At 46.1% G+C, this 20,138-nt stretch overlaps 10 protein-coding genes across 10 annotated transcripts; 3 read left to right on the top strand and 7 right to left on the bottom strand.

Moving 5' to 3' along the window:
* Positions 1 to 3,530: 3,530 nt before the first annotated feature.
* On the bottom strand, positions 3,531 to 4,164 carry C8R40DRAFT_1168518 (uncharacterized protein; the record flags this gene model as incomplete). The annotated part of the gene is made up of 2 exons (XM_046231198.1): positions 3,531 to 4,064; positions 4,132 to 4,164. 2 exons carry the CDS (start codon positions 4,162 to 4,164, stop codon positions 3,531 to 3,533), a joined length of 567 nt encoding a protein of 188 aa, XP_046088276.1.
* Positions 4,165 to 4,343: 179 nt separating this feature from the next.
* On the bottom strand, positions 4,344 to 5,311 carry C8R40DRAFT_1067929 (uncharacterized protein; the record flags this gene model as incomplete). Its single annotated transcript, XM_046225954.1, has 3 exons — positions 4,344 to 4,903; positions 4,961 to 5,056; positions 5,113 to 5,311. The coding sequence occupies 3 exons, from the start codon at positions 5,309 to 5,311 to the stop codon at positions 4,344 to 4,346; spliced, it is 855 nt and encodes a 284-aa protein (XP_046088275.1).
* Positions 5,312 to 6,836: 1,525 nt separating this feature from the next.
* Positions 6,837 to 7,821, top strand: C8R40DRAFT_1168516 (uncharacterized protein; the record flags this gene model as incomplete). The annotated part of the gene is made up of 6 exons (XM_046231197.1): positions 6,837 to 6,881; positions 7,003 to 7,116; positions 7,183 to 7,294; positions 7,350 to 7,381; positions 7,446 to 7,704; positions 7,772 to 7,821. 6 exons carry the CDS (start codon positions 6,837 to 6,839, stop codon positions 7,819 to 7,821), a joined length of 612 nt encoding a protein of 203 aa, XP_046088274.1.
* A 402-nt stretch (positions 7,822 to 8,223) lies between these two features.
* On the bottom strand, positions 8,224 to 9,286 carry C8R40DRAFT_1168515 (uncharacterized protein; the record flags this gene model as incomplete). Its single annotated transcript, XM_046231196.1, has 4 exons — positions 8,224 to 8,322; positions 8,377 to 8,680; positions 8,727 to 9,147; positions 9,229 to 9,286. 4 exons carry the CDS (start codon positions 9,284 to 9,286, stop codon positions 8,224 to 8,226), a joined length of 882 nt encoding a protein of 293 aa, XP_046088273.1.
* Positions 9,287 to 9,426: 140 nt separating this feature from the next.
* C8R40DRAFT_61673 (kinase-like domain-containing protein) lies at positions 9,427 to 10,723 on the bottom strand. Its single transcript, XM_046235650.1, has 4 exons — positions 10,659 to 10,723; positions 10,467 to 10,588; positions 9,680 to 10,363; positions 9,427 to 9,604 (listed from the first exon to the last, which is right to left on the bottom strand). The coding sequence occupies exons 2-3, from the start codon at positions 10,502 to 10,504 to the stop codon at positions 9,706 to 9,708; spliced, it is 696 nt and encodes a 231-aa protein (XP_046088272.1). The 5' UTR covers positions 10,505 to 10,588; positions 10,659 to 10,723; the 3' UTR covers positions 9,427 to 9,604; positions 9,680 to 9,705.
* Positions 10,724 to 10,745: 22 nt separating this feature from the next.
* Positions 10,746 to 11,518, top strand: C8R40DRAFT_1168513 (uncharacterized protein; the record flags this gene model as incomplete). The annotated part of the gene is made up of 3 exons (XM_046231195.1): positions 10,746 to 10,753; positions 10,796 to 10,941; positions 11,064 to 11,518. The coding sequence occupies 3 exons, from the start codon at positions 10,746 to 10,748 to the stop codon at positions 11,516 to 11,518; spliced, it is 609 nt and encodes a 202-aa protein (XP_046088271.1).
* A 451-nt stretch (positions 11,519 to 11,969) lies between these two features.
* On the bottom strand, positions 11,970 to 12,899 carry C8R40DRAFT_1168512 (uncharacterized protein; the record flags this gene model as incomplete). Its single annotated transcript, XM_046231194.1, has 2 exons — positions 11,970 to 12,071; positions 12,126 to 12,899. 2 exons carry the CDS (start codon positions 12,897 to 12,899, stop codon positions 11,970 to 11,972), a joined length of 876 nt encoding a protein of 291 aa, XP_046088270.1.
* Positions 12,900 to 14,324: 1,425 nt separating this feature from the next.
* Positions 14,325 to 16,302, bottom strand: C8R40DRAFT_1040501 (uncharacterized protein; the record flags this gene model as incomplete). Its single annotated transcript, XM_046223922.1, has 4 exons — positions 14,325 to 14,940; positions 15,291 to 15,837; positions 15,961 to 16,006; positions 16,060 to 16,302. 4 exons carry the CDS (start codon positions 16,300 to 16,302, stop codon positions 14,325 to 14,327), a joined length of 1,452 nt encoding a protein of 483 aa, XP_046088269.1.
* Positions 16,303 to 16,689: 387 nt separating this feature from the next.
* C8R40DRAFT_1168510 (uncharacterized protein) lies at positions 16,690 to 18,368 on the top strand (the record flags this gene model as incomplete). Its single annotated transcript, XM_046231193.1, has 8 exons — positions 16,690 to 16,840; positions 16,903 to 17,031; positions 17,080 to 17,127; positions 17,180 to 17,287; positions 17,338 to 17,370; positions 17,421 to 17,513; positions 17,571 to 18,092; positions 18,151 to 18,368. 8 exons carry the CDS (start codon positions 16,690 to 16,692, stop codon positions 18,366 to 18,368), a joined length of 1,302 nt encoding a protein of 433 aa, XP_046088268.1.
* A 999-nt stretch (positions 18,369 to 19,367) lies between these two features.
* On the bottom strand, positions 19,368 to 19,984 carry C8R40DRAFT_1168509 (uncharacterized protein; the record flags this gene model as incomplete). Its single annotated transcript, XM_046231192.1, has 3 exons — positions 19,368 to 19,457; positions 19,534 to 19,842; positions 19,898 to 19,984. 3 exons carry the CDS (start codon positions 19,982 to 19,984, stop codon positions 19,368 to 19,370), a joined length of 486 nt encoding a protein of 161 aa, XP_046088267.1.
* Between the last annotated feature and the right edge of the window lie 154 nt (positions 19,985 to 20,138).

Raw genomic sequence — 20,138 nt, 5'->3', positions numbered from 1 at the left:
ATCATCCACTCTCCGGCCATTTCGGCCAGAACCGCACTCTCGAAGCTGTACGTCGTCAATACACCTGGCCCAAGGTCAGAGACTTTGTTCGTGACTACGTTACCTCTTGCACTATCTGTGGTCGCAATAAGCCCCGCCGTCACCGGCCTTACGGCTTGTTGAAACCTCTGCCGGTTCCGGTCCGACCATGGGATTCCATCTCCATGGACTTCATTGAGCAACTACCAATGTCGAATGGCTATACAGCTATCCTCGTCGTTGTGGATCGATCGTCCAAACAAGCTATATTTATTCCAACTCACGACACCATTACTTCCGAACAACTAGCTGAGCTTTTTGTTATTCACGTCTTCTCTAAGCATGGTGTTCCTAATCATGTTACTTCCGATCGTGGTTCCGAATTTGTTTCGGCGTTCTTCCGGGCTCTCGGTAAAGCGCTCTCCATGGAACTTCACTATACCTCTGGATACCATCCGGAAGCCGATGGGCAAACTGAGCGTGTCAACCAGACTCTCGAGCAGTACATCAGGATCTATTGCTCCTACCAACAGGATGACTGGTCTCCTCTACTCCCGATCGCCGAGTTCGCCTATAACAACGCTCCCAATGCTTCCACTGGTATTACTCCATTCTTCGCTAACAAAGGATACCACCCAAACATCACCGTTCGGCCCGAGGTCGATATGAAGTCTGACCTAGCCAGAGACTTCGTCGTCAATCTCGATGAACTCCACGTTTTCCTTCGAGAGGAAATCCTTTTAGCCCAATCTCGTTACAAGGAACAAGCTGACAGGAAAAGAATCTCGCACCCAGAGTTCCCGATCGGCTCCGAAGTTTTTGTTCTTGCTAAGCACATTCGTTCTACTCGCCCTACTGAAAAATTCTCAGAAAAATATCTTGGTCCTTTCAAGGTCATCAGTCGACCTGGTACTTTGTCTTACGAGCTCAAGCTCCCAGACTACCTTCGCCGAATTCATCCGGTTTTCCACGTCTCACAGCTGGAGCCGGTTACGCCGAACCCTTTCCCGAATCGTACTCAATCTCCTCCACCTCCAATTGAAGTTGATGGTGAAGAGGAGTACAACGTTGCCGAAATCCTCGACTCCAAGCTGGACAGAAGGTACAAACGTTGTCCTCTACGTTATTACATTCGGTGGGCCGGTTACGAAGGTACTGATGATGAGTTCTCTTGGGTTGCTGCTGATGAATTACATGCTGACGAACTTGTACCGGCGTTCCACGCCCGATACCCTCACAAACCTGGACCTTGATCACCAAAAATCATTTTATTCCATTTCCCTTTTTCGCCGCGCTCCGCCGAAGTCTTCTTCGTGCGTTTAGAGGATAAACACGATGATAGCAAATTGAGTGTTTATCTTTTTCTCTTAATTGCTTACATCCCCTTTCAGTTACTGTTTACACTTACAATAATTATACTAAACTAATTTATTTCTTACGCCGCTTCGCGGCCCATTCGTTTTCCGATTTCAAAAATCGAGTTGACATTTTTGTATATACAAAGTCCAAAAAACCAAAAAGAAACAAAAACTATACGAGGGGGGGCAGGGTTACAAGAAGATTACAACAAGATGGCCGAAGGCCGAAGTCCGATATCCGCTACTCTACTACTACCACCTCCTTTCCCTTCCCCTTCACCGATTGCGCCTCGGTCGGCGCCGTCTCCTCCTCAATTACCTCCTCCTCTCCTTCTCCATCCTTCTCCGTCTCCTTCTCCTCCACTTCTCTATCTTCCTCTTCTTCGCCTTCCTCCTCACTCTCCTCTACGACCCTCCGTCGCTTCAGCGGTCGCCGCCGCTCGGTAGTTCTCCTTGACGGCCCCGCCGTCGCCGGTCCTTCTCCCATGCCCATCATCGTCACCCTAGTGTCCAGTGAGATCAGTCGGGCATGATCATCCTCCTGCCTCCTCAGTAGCTGGCGGAGGTACTGGTGGGACTTTGAGTTGGCTTCTCGCAGAGCCCGATTGTCGGCGAGAACCTGCGCCATCTGACTTTCGAGAACGGCCAGCCGTTCGCCGCTCGGACTTGCGCCTCCCTCCCTCTTGACGGTGTATGGACGACCCGAGTACGAACATCGTACTTTAGAATCGTGGCAGGGCTTACAGATGACGCTACTCCGCTTGCCAGCCTGCTTCAGGCAAGGGATTTTCTTCGCCTTGCACCTTTCGCAAGGTTCTCGGTCTTCTTCATCGTCGTCGTCCTCATCGCCATCATCGCCATCATCGGGGTCTTCACCAACGGGCTGGAGAAAACTACGTTAGTAGAATACTCCACGATAAGGAACAACAAAGACTCACCTGGGCTTTGGCTTTTCCCTTGCTCTTCGTCCTTGGAATCTCCACTACCGGCCTCCTCGGCGATGCGGAGGTCTCCCCAGTAGAAGTTCCTCCTTGACTCCTGGCAGTGGCAGCCGCCGCCAATTTCCTCCTCCGCTCGACGACCCCGTCCTCCTGCTCCTGCGCCCGATTGGCCCTATCCCGAGCATCTTGGGCAGCTTGGCGTCTCGCCACCGCCGCCTGCGCCGCCGCTCGTTTTTTCCTCTCCGCCTCCTCTGCCGCCTTCCTTGCAGCCGCCTCCTCCGCTGCCTTCTTCTTCGCAGCCTCTGCTGCTTTCCGCGCCTTGACTCTTTCGACCCTCGCCAGGGCCTCCCTGATAATCTCGTCTTCGTCCTCGTCGATGGGAGCGCCGGGACTCGGGGGATTGGCGGGGCGGGACGAGGTGCTAGCAGTGGGTTGGTTGGTAGTGGTGGTAGTAGTGCGGGTTGCCGACATGTTGGACTTAGAAAAACTCGAGGAAAAGTTAGGGCCTTAGCGGCAAAACCCTGGGCCTTTTATACGGCAAAACTGCGCACGAACCAGCGAAAATTTTCTTTCGAATTGTACTTGGTGTACGGTGAACCGAACGCCATTTCCCGGTACTAACGGCTTTTGAAAATTTTCCTGCTGACTGATGGACCAAATTCCCGATCCTGACGGCCTTTAAAAATTTTCTTTGGTGACTAACCAACTTCCGGTATTAATGGCTTTCGAGGGCTCAAGCCTAAGAGGGGGATACTGTCAAGTCCATGCCGCGGGCCTCCATTCAGCCGCTCGGGATTCCGAAGATCCATTCTTATTGTAATCTCTTCCTATTGTTCTTTCTCGCTACACTTATCCTTTCGTTCTAGTCTCTTATTATTGTCTTTACTCTTTCGTCCTAGTCTCTCCTTATTGTCTTTTACTCTACCCTGCAGGTACTACTCGTATAGCTCCTAGTAGTTAGTCTAGCGCTCCGCACCGATGCGCCGTTCCGTAGATATAAATACTGCCTGTACGCTACTGTAGTTCCTCAGTTTAATTATCAACTTAGATCAACTTAGATCTCCCTTCTCAACTTAGCTCTTCTTTAAGTCTTCTGGCTCAACGCCTTGAAGTACGTCCTCCTTGAACCTTAGGACTTTAACGTCCTCTGGTCCGCTCCTCGTCATCGGCGATACCGCCGCTCCGACCTGGCTGCTACTTAGCTCCTCTCTCTCTACTCTCGCTCTCCGGGGACTAACGGCGTAACGGCGGTGTTGTTAATAACTTCACTACTGTCCCACTCGTCTTCCGCACTTAGGCACCTTGTAGCTTTGGCACGGTTACTCGGTGTACATGATCTTAACAGGATTCCCCATTGTAACATGTCGACTGCAAGATTGGTATGCGATATCCTCTCCATCAAAATATACGAGCAGTTGCCCGATCGTCCATAGCGCAGCACATGGGGAACCAGAAGCCTGGTGCGGGCTAAATCCATGTTTTCAACTATGATAGAAACATCTATCAAGTAGGAGAACAGCTTGAGGACCTTGTCCGAGTTGACCCAATACATTGACCTAGAATGGTAATCTCTGAAGATTTTAACAGTTGAAAATTCTGCTAGATCGGCGGGATCCATACATAGATCTTCAGTTTCTATGCCATCTTCTCTGAGCTCCCAGCCTAGTCCGAAATCGTGAGCAGAGAACGGCGGGGCAGAACGGCTGCGAGGTTTGTTTCGCATGATGATGGTGGTAGTAGAAGAAGTCTAGTTAGAATAAAGGTAAGGAAAGTGTCCATGTGTATCAACAAAACCTCAACTTACAAGTTCTTACGAACTCGTATCTCCACATCGGGGAATCGGACATTGAAGTTAACTAGGCGAAGTGTTTCAGCTGAATCCACCCTAACCTCAAGGCCTCATGGGCCACCACAATGCTCTAAGTTCGTTGTGAAAAGGTGTCATTTCAAATGAAGTACATACACGTTTACTAAGGTTCAAGTCCAGTATGAGACTAAGACTTGCAAGACTTGCAGAAGTTTAGCTTTAATCTTTTCCAGCATCCTCCCTCGTCCCCTTTCCCTTTCCCTTCGTTGTGATGTGCCCAAGACAGTTACGCTCATGATTCCCAGTGTCACTGGTCCCAAAAGGTTGGCCGCATAGTTGGCACTTTTCAAATCCAAAAGCTGTTGGAACTATGTTTCGCCTGATAGAAGAAGAACCCGCTACACCGGTACGAGGACATGAACCCGAGTGATGTCTTTTGAGGACAGAGTCATAGACATTCTTGTTGGAATATTTCTTGAATTTAGTGAATTGATGACCATTATCCCCAATGTCAGACATGTTGCCGGCCTTTCCACGTCTTTGCAATCCATCCATCTGCGCTTCAGCGGTTTTCTGTCGCTGTGGTGTCGGATACATACCAAAATGTTCTGGCGCAGGAGGGCTATAGTCGTAAGGACGTAGTGGGGCCTCATTCTGAGTATGAACAGAAGATGGCAAAGGTGCACTAGGGGACACATAACGACTTTGAAGCTTTATGAGATCACTGTGGTAATTGGTAAGGCCCATCCTGTGAGGTTGTCCCAGTGCACTGTGTAAATCTAAAATTCATTTTCATTCAAGGAAACGGGTATAGTGAATGTTACAATTTGACTAACTTTGGTATCCCATAGGAGCATGGTTTATGACACGGCCCGGTTCGCCTCGAGTAGGACCTGCACCCACACCCTGAGCAGCAGGAATATAAGGAAAGGCTAGTAGATAAAACCATCGGGATACATCGTAAGTGAGAAGACTATGTTCGACTGACCCACAGTATTTCCAGTCTGTTGAGGGACACCTTGCGTATTACCGCCACTAACAGGAGCGGGATAGCCATAGCCTGTATTGCTTCGTGAATGAATCTGGTGCTGCCTATGGTTAACTCCAGGAGGTGTGTTTGGGGTATGAGTGAGAGATCTGTTGAGGTTATGACCAGGAGATGCGTTGGAATTGTGTTGTCCAGACATGATATACTACAAGAGCAAAGAATCAAGCCATTGATCAACAGTTGGACAGATAGGCTCACCGATGTGAAAAGACAGCGAAAGCAGAAAGAAGAGAGAGAGAGACCTGGAAACGCAGTTGGGTTTTCCCAGTTCGATGAAGTTATTCTTCTAGCTAGGTTTTTATAGAAGAAAGAAGAACGTTGCATACCATTTGCGGAATAGAGGAGTCAAGATATCCTGTTGTAGAAAGCGTGTTAGATAGAATGATTCAAGGTACATCAAAAACAACGAATTGTGGCACTATGTAGTGTGGCACTGTGTAGAGTGACTCATCGGTGGGAGAGGAAGCAGTTCTTCATTGAGCTACTACGGAATGGATGTATATGGGCCTCAAGGACGTACAGCACAGTTAATTCGTTGCTGCCCATGCAAGAGGGGTCAGAGAGCTGCAACAGGCAAGTGTATGACCAAGAGTAAACCTGGGGTAACATACCGGGACCCACAACCGAACCTCCAGGTGATCTCGGGAGTATCAGGATTCAGTTTGAACTTCAAAATGAGGGGCCGTCATCATGATTGAAGGATGTCTTTGGCACGAGGCCGCCGCTGAAGAAAATGGACGAAGCTGCTTTAAGATAGCTAAAATTCACAGACTGAAAGAAGAAAAATCGCCCCATTAGTAGTGACTCTCTTCATGATCATGAGGAGGTTGCAGGCTTCGCACGATGACAAATCAATAGGAAGGTCTTGTCACGTCCACGTACCGATGGTTCTTTGTTCTTCCTCTACATCGTAGCAGGTGTATCGTAACATCGTTCGCAAATAGACTGCTGGGGAAGAAACAAGCCACCAATATGCCCCTGGTGAAACTCAGCTCTCCACGAGGCTTGAATCACGAGCTTTTGTTTATCCGCTTCAGACTCTACAATGATGTCCGGGCCTATCTAGGACCCCGGATAATTGGGGATACAGTCGTTCGGGAGTTCGGACAAATTTTGAGAAATTTTTCGAAAATTCTGTTCGATTTTCGGACATTTCAAGGCCTCTGACGGCGGTAGGTTGCTCACAGGGGTTCGGACATTTTTTCCAGCTTGGGGAGTTATATCTGCAGGTGGGAGTCCGTGGGACTTTTGGAAATTTTTTGAAGCCTCCCCGAAGATCATTTAGGCGAGCGCTAATTTGCTTAAGCGCCGGCGGCTGGTCGACTTTCGGACATTTTTTGACAGAAATTCTTGATTTTGGTTCGGACATTTCAGCCGAAATTCGTCAATTTTGGGAACGACCTTCACTGTGATTATCCGGGGTCCTGCCTATCTCAGAAGCGAATTTCAGCGTCTCGTCCCCAACCGTGGAAGATGTCATTTCAAAATGTATGTGCAAGCTCTAAATCAATTATCAATCCAATATCACCTTCCCAGACTGTTTCCAGTTCAAGTTGCAGAAGACCCGTCGCCCTTCGTCGCCTTGGATGGTTCATCAAGAAGTTCACCTTATATTATTCAAATCTTTAATCGACTCTTCTCTCTTGATAGGTTGGACCAGATCCATGGTTGTTCCACCGAAAGCTACAGCACCAATCGAAGGTTTGGATGTCTGTGGATGTGCAGGAAGTCATTTCGACAGTCCTCGATAATCTTTCACATATCAGTGGCTGGATTTGTATTCTTCTCCGCAATGATAGATTTGTAACATACTTGAAGTCACTTCTCTAGATCAACGACTCGAGATCTGTTGGCGTAAACGTGATAGTGGGCTTTTTCTGGGACATTGATGCCTTAGCAGTTTGGATATCGCTCGCCAATGGTGGCATCGAGAAGAATACGGGGGTTGGAAATAAGAATTAAACGTGTTTCGAATGCCACCGGGGACAAGACAAGTTCACGAAACAAAAGCTGCACCAACATATTGATCCCACCCACTATACGCACGCAGCAGGAAAAGAAAAACTCAAACTCGATATTTCGAACGACAAAAAGGCCAAACGGTTTCATGACGGGCTGGATGGTACGTCGCTGCTAAGTGATCTTCGTCAAAATTCTTAGCCTCATCATTTACACAGATCTTTTCGACTTCGCATTCCTTGAAGCGACCGTTTGTAGTGAGGCTTCTAATTTCGGGAGCTTGTCTAGTACCACACTAACGATGGAATGGTCAGAATAAACTGCGGTATCGCGTGGATAAAGCCGAAGAGGACAGAGGACAAAGCAAAGACGACGAAGACGCACTAGAAGTTGAAGATGAAGATGAAGATCTGAGGGCGGGAACGAAGAATCAACATGGAATTTCCTATGCAAACTCGAAGGAAGAATCTGAGGACGAATGGGATGGAATTTGGCGTCCAGAACCAACGGGCGGTATGTCAGACGAAGACACGAGTCAAGTGCCTGAATTCTGCGTCCCCTCTTCTGCCTCTGGTGCATAGTTGTTTAAACATCGCTGGCGTATCTTAGCTACACGATATGTCTCTACATTTACATGCAGGAAAACAAAGATCTCAAGACTACGAAGAACAAATCAAACTTACCAGTTAAATCATTTGAATCAGGTTCGTACATAGATAAACAGTCCGGTTTTTGCTGACATTGAACCGTCATCATTCGCAAGATGAACGAGCAGAACACTGCATTGATACAGGACAGTATAGAGTCGATTGCACTTTTCAATGACACGGCAAGTTTTTACTTGCTTTTTCGCTCTCTCAATCCTCAAACTTTCGGTTTCAAGGAACAGCCGCCGTTCTATCGTCAGAGCTATACAATTTTCAATTCATCATGAGCACTGCTTAGTTGAAGTAGTTGAAGGATAAAATGGATGTAACCCGCCTCGATTTTGTCAATACTTTTCCTGTCGTGGAATCAGTTTGCTATAAAGGTTCACAAGTTGTACGCTCATACCAAAATTGGTCGAGAGGCTCTTACAATTTACGCCACACTTCACACTGTACTGATGTTTGGGAAAGCTGAATCTCTAATGTGCGTGGGATGAAATGTCGCATCCACTGGTTCGACGGTAATTGGATGAATCTTCTGTCGCTGTCCAAAGGTTTGTTGGTCAAACTTGGAGGAACGCGATGTTGTGGAACTTACCGAAAACGACTGGTTTCGAGGATCTAAACCAGGAGAGGAAACGAGCTGAGAAGCTTTGCGTTTCACTAACGGCCACTGTAGTCCCAGCTTAGAGTGCCATTTGCTGCAACCAATCATAATTTCCTCTCCTGTACGGTCTGGCGCGTATCGCAGAAAGATATGATACCAGTCCTCCTCTGCAATGTCCTTGAAATATGAGAGCTCTCTGATCTTTCTGGCATATTCGCCACCTCGGTGATGTTGAGTAGAAGGATCCCAGTCAATGATGGAGACTATCATTCCGTTGTTATCCACGAGTACGTTCCTTGGCACTAGGTCATTGTGGCTTAAGCCTAGGTTGGCAAGCTCACGGACTATGCGCGCGCGTCAACCCCCATGGCATAGACTTTATCCCTAATCGTTGCATTTCGACCTCGAGGTTGGGATATGGGATCCTCTCCATCAAGATATACGAGCAGTTTCCCGATTGTCCATAGCGTAGTACCCGGGGAACGGGAATTCTGGTGCGTGCTAGGTTCATGTTCGCAACTATGACAGAAACATCGATCAAGTAAGAAAACAACTTGAGCACCTTGTCGTTGTCGACCCAATACATTGACCTAGGATGATAATCTATGAAGATTTCGATAGTTGAAAATTCTGCTAGATCAGCGGAATCCATCTGCAGATCTTCAAGTTCGTATCCGTCTTCTCTGAGCTCCCAGCCTACTCCAAAATCGGGAGTCGAAAATGGTGGGGCAGATCGGCTGCGAGGTTTGTTTCGCATAATGACTGTAAGCAAGTCAAAGATGGCAAGTACGTGATCCCTCAACCCTGTTGTTCACCTCGAGGCTCGAGCCTCGCATAGCTTACCAGCTGTCTTGAATTCATTGATGGATGTCTCGTAGACGGTAGGACCACTGCAGGACATTGAAAGGTTACTATAGGTTACTATACGCACCTCTACGGACAAGATTCAAGTATCGATGTCGCGGTATTAAGTTGCGCGGTGACTAAAATCAATAAGCATGCTCTGCATCACTTCACTATCCCCTTCCCACTATAGTACTACGCTTGAATCTGCTTCGGTCAACAACGAATTATCTGCTATATCTGGCCTCTCTCAACACTTCTTAACGCCACAATCAACGCCACAGTTTACGCCACTGGGGCTTTCGGAGGCTGCATCATGTATAGAGTTGATTACCGCGTCCACTCGTCCCCAGGTAATGGGGAAAATCTTCTGCCGCTGAAAGTTCGAGGAAAATGATTCAGTCCGACTTCACGTAGAGGAAGCGTAGAGAGCTCATGATAGCTGACGCACCGAGAACGACTGGTTGCGAGGATCTATTATAGGAGTCGAAACGAAATTTCCTCCCCAGTACGGTCGTATGCATATCGCAGAAAGATATGATACCAGGCCTCCTCTCCGACATCCATCGCATTATTTCTAATGTTTCGGATCTTTCTGGCATATTCGCCACCTGTGTGACGGGGCGTGCAAGGATCCCAGTCAATGATTGAGGATATGTTTCCATTGTTATCAACGAGGACGTTTCTTGGCACCAGGTCATTGTGAGTCAGGCCTAGGTAGGCTAGTTCACGAACTATGTAGTCGATCGTTCGCGTCAATTGCCATGGCATAGATTTGATTCCCAGTTGAAACATGTCCAGTGCAAGATTGTTATGCGGTATTCTCTCCATCAAGATATACGAGCAGTTGCCCGATCGTCCATAGCGTAACACACGGGGAACCGGAAGCCTGGTGCGTGCTAGGTCCATGCTCGCGACTATGACGGAGACGTCTACCAAGTAGGAAAACAGCTTGAGTACCTTGTCTTCGTCTACCCAGTACATTGACCTAGGATGATAATCAATGAAAATTTCGACAATTGAAAACTCTGCTAAATCGGCGGGATCCATTTGCAGATGTTCAATTTCAAAGCCATCTTCTCTGAGCTCCCAGTCTAGTCCGATGGTGCAAGCAGAGAAAGGCGGGGCAGATCGACTGCGAGGTTTGTTCCGCATGATGATGACAGTAGTAGAAGTCAGTAAGAATCTGAATAATATAAGAAAGTGATTAATGATTACTGTCACAAGAGCAAACATACATAACGCGCCATTGACAAGGGTACAATGTGAGATTCATCCTGGTCACGGGCCTGGAGCGAGAGAGCAATTCGCCTTCTACAAGCCTTCGTGGAACGCGACACCTTGGCTGGACTCTGCTGGACTTCAAGTTCGTCTCCTGATTAGCATCAAACGGACATTGAAGTTTAGTTCAGAGGTCACCAATTACTTACTAGTAGCAACAAAACCTCGATAGATCTTCTTTGGTGTCCTTTCGCTCCCCCTTCCCTTCCCTTCGTAGGTCCAGAGCAGCCACGCACATGTCTTTGTAAGAGTAAGATATGTATTGAACAGTATAGCCTACGACTAGACGCTCGCAGCACGGATCATGGGAAACGGCTCTTTACCTTTCGCCGTTACCAACGATTCCGTCCCAGCCTTCCCTCGGGTGCTCGATTACCCTGCCGCTGCTACTGTCCAACCTGTTCAACAGTCTTGATGATGAAGGACTAGATGGTACGTCGGTGCCAAATATGTATTTTGCCCGATAATCACATAACAACTTATCCGTGCTGATTCCTTGGAGCAGCCCAGGGTCTTGTACCGCACGTCCCTCTTAGAATGGTCAAGATGAAAAGGGTACCACGTGGATGGCGCTGAAATCGAAGAGGACTTGGAGGACAAAAGCAAAGATGATAAAGGCAGTCAGGAATATGAAGATCATGAAGGTGGACATGAAGATGAAGATGTTTCGCAGAATGGAAACGGCCAATTGGAACATGGAGTTTCTGATGTAGAAGGAGAAAGTGTGGAGGATGAATGTCATGTATTTGGACGATCAGAATCAACTGACGGGATCGAGGACGAGAACACGAATCAAGCTGAAGTTTTCATCTCCTCTCCTGCCTCTGGCGGGTATTTTGTCTCTCATGCTGTTCAAGGGAGCAACGATGATGTTTCATTAATTACACACAATATCATATTCATCACTGCAAAAGCCGAAGACAAAGACTTTGCTGACATTGTTCGTAGTACGATACTGGATAAGGTAGAGGAAAGTTATCCCGACCTTAAGTCACCGGACACGGCTTAACAGAAGGAGGTTGTACGCGGAACTAAGGACTGGGGATGAGCGAAGGATTTGACTCTTTTTCTGTCTTTCTCGCTTGTTCCTGTTTCCTCTCTTTTTCGATCAGTCTTTATTATTTACCTAGGGTGTCTTACAAACTTGTTGGCTGTTTCTTTCCGTTCTCCCTTTCATATCCCCTCCCATTTCTGTAATCACGTATGTATCGCTTACCTCAAGTTCCTTTCCAGTTATAACAACACACCTTAAATGGCTCAGGGGCGTCTCGAATGCCCGTGTTGAAGGAAAATAGACCTTTCGACTGTACCCAACCCGACTCGATTCGATTCGTCACTTCGAAGTGCACTTTGTGAAATTTGTTTGTGAGAGCGAGACAAATGTATTGACGTGGAAGATTGGATTGACATACGAACTATATACATATATTGCACGAGCACTCATACCTCGACGCCACAATTCATGCCACAATATTTTGGAAAGCTGAATTTCTAATGTGCGTAGAATTAGAATAAAACGTCGCACCCACTGGTTCGATGGTAATTGGGTGAATCTTTTGTCGCTGTCCAAAAATTTGTTGGTCAAACTTGGAGGAACAGAATGTTGTGGAACATACCGAAAACGACTGGTTTCGAGGATCTGAGCTGGGAGATGAAGCGAGCTGAGAAGCTTTGGATTTCACCAGCGGCCACTGTAATCCCAGCTTAGAATGCCATTTGCTGCAACCGATCATAATTTCCTCTCCTGTACGGTCTGGTGCGTATCGCAGAAAGATATGATACCAGTCCTTCTCTCCCGCGTCCTTGAAATAAGAGAGCCCTCTGATCTTTCTGGCATACTCACCACCTCGGTGATGTTGAGTACGATGATCCCAGTCAATGACTGAGACTATCATTCCGTTATTGTCCACCAGCACATTCCTTGGCACCAGGTCATTGTGGCTTAAGCCTACGTCGGCAAGTTCACGGACTATATAGTCCATCGCGTGCGTCAACCCCCATGGCATAGACTTTATCCCTAATCGTCGCATTTCGGCCGCAAGATTGGGATATGGAATCCTCTCCATCAAGATATACGAGCAGTTTCCCGATTGTCCATAGCGTAGTACCCGGGGAACAGGAATTCTGGTGCGTGCTAGGTCCATATTCGCAACTATGACAGAAACATCGATCAAGTAGGAAAACAGCTTAAGCACCTTGTCGTTGTCGACCCAATACATTGACCTAGGGTGATAATCTCTAAAGATGTCGATAGTTGAAAATTCTGCCAGATCAGCGGAATCCATATGCAGATCTTCAATTTCTATGCCATCTTCTCTGAGCTCCCAGCCCACTCCAAAATCGTGAGTCGAAAATGGTGGGGCAGATCGGCTGCGAGGTTTGTTTCGCATAATGACTGTAACTGGAAGTGAAAGATGGTAAGTACTTGATCTCTTGACCCTGTTGTTCACCTCGAGGCTCGCATAGCCTACTAGCTGTCTTGAACTTATTCCACGAGAAGGCACATTCGTTGATAAACGCCTCGTAGAGCCGCTTTAGGACATCGAAAGGTTGCCATACGCACCTCTATGAAAGATTCAAGTATCGATGGATTAAACTGCGCCGTACATTCCACAGTGACTAAAATTAATAAGTATTCTCTGCTTCACTTCCCTATCCTTTTCCCCTTCCTATCCCAGGAACTCGATGATTCTAGTCTTGTACCTCTTGTAATCATCATACAAGAAGTTCGGAAGTCAGAACAGCTCAGCACAGACATCTTTGTGGGCGCCTTAGAACTGTCACAACGGCAAAAGTCGGTTGCTTAAGCTTGAGACAAAGAATTATCTGGTAACGCAAGAGGTGAGGGAGATTCAGATCGGGGGTACTTATGTTGCCACGCGAAAGGCCCTGACCAAGCCCAAGCCGAGCTGCACGGCATCCTATGACGGTTCGAGAGGCCATAAAACTTGTTCGAAATCTTCGAATACCTGTGTTTGTGTCACTTATTGATGATATCCAGCTACTTAGGTACAGTCTGGAAGGTATATGTGAGCTTGAAGGGCGTATGAGACAGTTCTACAAATAGACCCTGCCTGGACTCTCTATTCATTGGGGGGGGGGGGGGGGGGGTCGTGAGAATCGTGTACCCGATCTGAATCTCCCTCACCTCTTGTGGTAACGCCACAATCAACCCCCACAGTTTACGCCACCCGGACTTCGGGTGTTCACTGGTCCGAAGGTAATGAGGGGTAATAGGTATAAAACCAGTTTTTGTGCAATATTATGCGTCTCCGGCCATTTCCTCAGCTCCGTGCCTGGAATTCCGTCAATGTCTGTGCCTTTCAATTCTGTGCCTTTCAATTCTGTCCACTTAAATAATAAAGGTCTCTATCATTGATCTGCTGAAATTGATAGTATCCGCGCTGCTAATTTGCTACATGTGTTTCGGTCTTGCAACATCCAGTACTGTATGTTTAAATTTAGGTCGTTCTCAGTATTTTAGATGGCTTCATCGGTGTACTGGTTGTGATTTGCCTTCACAAGCTGGCACTCCGCCCTCAAAAAACCAAACTCCTACCTTCGAGGCAGTCTGGGCAAGGGTTCTGATAATTGACCAACTGCTTCCTAATCAGTGGCCGATGCCCTCTAAATTGCTTACCCATAACATGCCTGGACTGACCGATAGCCTCTGAACTGCTGATGCTTTGCTGAAGAGCGGGAAAACTCTTGTTCCAACGTCTGTAATACACATGAGCTACATAGCAGCTAGAATATATGTAGATATCATTCATTGTTAAGCCTTGAATTCAAACAATTACAAGAGTTGACGTATACTATAAATCATCTGGATACATGGTCTTTACAATCGCAAGGGCATCAATCCAAAGCTGTACTACTTCCTGTTCGCGGGGTAGGCGAACGTGGTGTTGAAGTTGCCAATTAAGTGAGATGATTTGTTCGGGAGTAAGAAGGGCCGATGGTGGATTTACAGGCACTTCATTGAGATCTGAAGGAGGTCCTCTACGGCCAAGCCAGGAGCCTGACCCTTCATGAGCATAATTTGTCCGGAGTGTTCGTAATAATGTCTCATCCTGCAAGCCCTCCCAGTCTACTCCAAATACTTCCAGCTCTTCATCGGTCATTGTGAATTGGCCAATTTCATCACCACGGACACCATTGACAAGCGAATCAAATACAAACATGTCCTCTGGGCTGCGCGCTGGACCAAGACGCTGCGAAACCCGGTGATTATTCCAGGATTCGGCCCAGAATGAAAGTTGTTCGTTGATCATAGGGAGAAAAAGATGTTGAAGTAACCATATGTGGTTCAAATTCGAAACCTGAAGTCCATGATGCATCTCCAGAAGAGTAAATAGGTCATGCCAGGTTTGGCTGCAATAGTGGCTAACATCAACCCATAAACGTTCTATGCGAACGTTGTGAACAGATCTGAGGAAACAAGGATCTTAGCATTTTTTGTTTAACGTTGAATATAGATGCATACCTTCCCCAAAGATACGAGCCGCGCCCTTCTCCGCGGGCATGCTCCATAAATGCAGCTACCCATATGTTCTCAACCCCATGATCACCACGAACACGCGAAGGAAGCCGATACTTCTCTGCTGCTGATAAGAAGAGTGATAAAACAGTCTGACCCCGATTATTATTACTTGCTCGTAGCCCCGTTATGAGTTGTGAATATCCGTCAATGAAACCATGAATGATGATACCCCAACGGATAAGGCCTAAGTTACATCAATGACTGGTCTCCTTGAATATCAGGAGAATGAGACAAAAACTTACGATGATGACCATCATGGTGCCACAAGGAGTTTGGTCCTGGAACAGAATATCCTCGACGGCGAATTCGAATACGGTCAAACACCCGATGAACAGGATCAATACATATGAGCGAATGGCGAATGCGCTCGTATGAAATTGCAATATTTAGGCGACGAAGCATTCCATCGAGTATTCTAATGCCTGCTCGGTGGAAATGAATGCATAAACGTCCCAACAAAGAGTCCAGTTGCTCATCTGAAATATTGGTGATATATCCAGTTGAAGATGATGACGGTATCGCAGCTGCTTCTACCTGTACATCATCTGGTAGGTGAGCTGGCTGTGGGACTTCGGCATTGAGTAGCTCATCTTGATCACTTGAACGAACTTCATTACTGTCTCCCATAGAATATCCATTGGCAGGAAATGGATTAGTGCCTGGGGAAGCAATGCCAGATTCTAAAAGACGTCGCCGGAGGGTTGAGCGAGGGACATCAAGAAAGTGACTGAGACCCGATGTAGTACGATGTCGATAGGCAAAGCGAAGGAAATCTGGATGAATCACTGTTCGAGGGCGTCCCGGGCATCCAGTGTGTTCAGTGTATACAACCTCTGGTCTTCCCAGGTGTGATGATTCTACGCGCTGTTCATACAATGCTCGAATATCTAAGATCATGACCTGGAGACTATTTTGTAGAATTTGAGCTTCTTCGTGTTCAAATATTGCTACATGCTTGTGACGATATTGCATTAGAGATGAACAGAAAGAAATTGAGCTTTTACTACCTCATGTGCGAGTTGAGAAAATTGATTCAAGTCTTCTCCAAGGAGCTGCAGCAGAAAGGGATCTGTTGCTTCAGCATGAACTTGACGAACAATTGCTTCAAATTGTGCATAATGAGCTCGAAAGGCATCTAAAAGGTTTATTGAATTTGGAGAAATACTAGGGTTGGTCGCATTTGGAGCAACTGTTAATGTTATGAAAGACAAAAGTCCGAAAATCCAAATGTGAGTTGGGAACAATATCATAGTAGATATCGATGTTTTGAATGAAGGAACAAAGTCACTGGTAGTAGTACGGCATAGTAATTGTCCCGCCTTCCCCGCGATCATCAATAGATCATACTAGGCATCCTTAAAGGTCAAGGAATTATTTTCACTCTACTTTACATGATTCCATGGTATGTGTGTTTTTTGCGAAGATGCAGGGTACATAAGGAAGCAGATTGCTTCTCTCTAAAGGCTAAAACTATAAGATCTAAAGTTCATTTTTAGCTATCAAGCTTCTCCGACTAATTTTAAACAATTGTACATACTTGTTTGGATTGGTGGGTACGAGTTGAATATACAGTGTAGCAGTCCCGCTTATGTTCATTCATTCTCGTTTCCCTTTTCTCCCTCATCATTGTCACAGCAATGAACATCCCCAGACCGTCAGATGAGAACTATGGGTGTCTCGTGCCCCAGGTAGCGCAGCAAGTCAATAATAATAACCACAGCTCTACAACGGTTACTCCTATGAACATCGGCTCAGAGGACATGAACTCTATCGATGTGACTGGTCAAGGTGATATTACTGCTCCGTTATCGAGTGATATACTCTACTGATCATCACCATATCTGGTTCAGGTCATGGTGTTGAAGTGCAAGAGTTTTGGAGTGGACATGGAGCAGAACTCGACTGGCAAACCCTTTTCCTGCTCGGAAACAGTACTGAAAGTCGAGTTGAAGGTTCCGATATCTTGGCCTTTGGACAGGGTAAGGCGTATGGTTATTTGTTCAAAAATAAACTCATTTTGCCCATAGATTATCAGTACCAAGCCCCCGTCTCGCTGTTTGACTTCCCCTTGAGCAGTAAGCAACAGCTTCCTGTTGGTTCAGCAATGATGATGACACGTACATCAAGATGTATCCCCTAGCACATTCGATACTTTATTTGGCCCGCAAGAGTCTTTTTTGAGCAGTATGGGAAATGGCATGAGCGAAGCACTTCATGCTCAGTCTGGTAATTCTGGTGAGCATTTTTAATTTTCTTGTAACGTCAATATTGAAGCACACTGTAAGAACTTTTCTCAAATGCCCCTTCTGGAAATCAGGGTGAGCATCCAGTTGAACGTGATTGCAGCGTACTGATATACACTGGAAAGTTGCCGATTCTGGTGCAGTTTGTCCAAACCTCCATCATGGGCTCAATCTTTTTCATCCTTATCTGAGCGCATCCCGCCAATTAAACTTGTTGAGTATGTCTGCATATTCGGGTGGCTCAAATATCTTTAATGACCATTTTTAAGCTCCAGCGTCAACTTCGCTCAATGATCCTGCTCAAGTGGCGACTTCGATGTCTTTGCCATTGCTGAATGAATACGTAGCTCCATCCTCAGAAGACCGCCATGCTCGGCAAGATACTCCAGCCGCAACAAAAGGTCCCGAGGTTACAACCAGTGCTCACAACTTTGAAGAATTCTGCGAGCTCAACGGCTATATGCGACTAGAAGCAATGTACCATCTTCGACCACCTGGTACCGAGCGAGCTCAGACAGCACGGACTTATTTCCAATGGGCCAGTACGCGGAACTTTGCGAAAGAAAGCGTTGGTTATGTTGGTGGTCTTGACTTACAGCGTTACAAGATCCGCTATAGTGATGGAAATGGGAAGGTTGAGACCCTCGAAACAGTCTTGATACATCGTTTGGGTTGGAACATTGCTACGTTCAAGGCTAGCACCCGAGTTTTTGAGGCTGTTGAGTATCTTGCTCCGAATTTTACCTGGAATCCCGAACACGTTCCAACACTCAGTACAAATACGAAGAATACAACTGGTGAGCTTCGATAACCGTCTAATACTTTTAAAACTTATTGCTTGCGGTTTTGTCCTAGGTCAAATCGTTCTCGATAAACAAAACCCTCATGAAGTTTGGAAGGGAATTCAATATCTTTTCCACGTACCGGGCTACTTCATCAACGGTAAAATGCCATTGAACAGCATCACGAAGTCTGAAAAAGAACAAATTGCAGCACAGATTTCAGTGAAGGATATGCAACGCAAACTGAACTTGATTCGGAGCATGCTTATTCCTCTCAATGATTCTAATTGATTGAGGATTTGTCTACTACTTGATCTACTCCTTCATCTAACTGCTTACTTATTGAACTGCTCTGCTCACTTATCAAACTGCTTTGCTCACTTATCGAACTGCTCTGCCCACTTATTGAACTGCTCTGCTCACTTATTGAACTGCTCTACTCACTTATTGAACTGCTCTACTCACTTATCGAACTGCTCTACTCACTTATCGAACTGCTCTACTCACTTATCGAACTGCTCTACTCACTTATCGAACTGCTCTACTCACTTATCGAACTGCTCTACTCACTTATCGAACTGCTCTACTCACTTATCGAACTGCTCCTCTCATTCATCTCACTCAAATTGTCTATCATTTACTACTCCTCTCATTTGTTTGGTATTTAGTTCATTTGCCAAGTTGCAATACCATAGGTTTCCCCATCTTGCTGCTATACCCTGTATACTTGTTAGCAGCCATTCATCTTCTCAAATGTGCCTTCAATCATATCAGATTTGAAGTTCCCTCCTCCATCAAATAAATGCTGCAAATGGCAAGCAATGTTAAAGATGGGAATCAATTTCATGACAAGGTTTTAACCTTGAAATTCTGATAGCTTTACAGTGTAAACAAATTATATATGTATGAAGATTGTAGAAACAATACAAGACATATTAATGGATGGATGACAGGCTAAATCAACTACAACGGCAACCAAGGAGGAGGAACCGCCACCGTTCCCACCACAGAACCTTCCAGAGGGTATTCCCAGATGAGTGATTGGTGATGTCCATCCTGAGGAGCCCTAGATAGATAATGGTAACGAGGCCATGAAAATTCACTACAAAATGATGCTGGAAGATGGTTGTGAAGATCCCAAAGTAAGATGGCATCATCTAGAGACTTCTTCCAATCGGAAGCGGGTAGGCCATAAGATGCAATGTATGGATGAAAATCATTTACCGCTTTCGAAAGGAAGCTATGGATTGACTATTGACGCAATTAGTTCAATGTGATAGAGTATAAGGTTCAACGTGCATTCAACATATGGTACCACATGGTTTCGACTTCTTGGGGTGCATATTCACGCAGAGTTTGCTGATAGCTTTGAATATTGACCTGTAATGGTTAAATTAACCCAAATATAAATGCAGATATATAGAATACTCGCAGAAAAGAAATTGTGTAACGTCACTTGAGCAACTCGGTTTTTCTTCATGGCATGGGCTTCATATCTATCCATGCCCAAATGTAACTCCAGGTCTTCAATGTCAAAGTCGCCGCTGCTGAACTCTGGTGGGTAAATTACTCGTTTGAGGAGAGCGGTCCGTTTATGCAATGGTTTTTCCCCATAAGTGGCATCTTCTGGCCAGTGAGAAGCCCATATAGCGGAAGCATAGATGAGGAAAGGTTGCTCATGTATGGTTCCCTGGACTGTCAAGAAGGTTGGCACAAAGTGCCAGAGAAACTTTGTGCGTAAAGTCTTGTGCAGTTGACGTGAAAGCTAGGATGGATAACTTATGTAGAGCTTGTCCAAGTAATTAGAAGAACATGCTTACCGCAGGATCTTGTTTTTCATCGTCTATTCCACCATCTGTCCATAACCATGATTCCTCAAATGGTTCTTGGAAGTATGTGAGCGACATGGCCGTGTGGGTGAAAGGTTTGGAGTCACATATGTATTATCAGTCACCCATCTGTTGTCCAGTAATTTCCTTACTGGGTGTGGTCAAAGCAAAACATCGCAAAATATGTGCTACATATATGCACATTGCTCAAGTAAAACAGCACACTGCAACT

This window comes from Lentinula edodes (assembly GCF_021015755.1).
Source record: "Lentinula edodes strain Le(Bin) 0899 ss11 chromosome Unknown C8R40scaffold_10, whole genome shotgun sequence".
Lineage (NCBI taxonomy): Eukaryota > Fungi > Basidiomycota > Agaricomycetes > Agaricales > Omphalotaceae > Lentinula > Lentinula edodes.
This window is presented reverse-complemented; position numbering and strand designations above follow the sequence as displayed.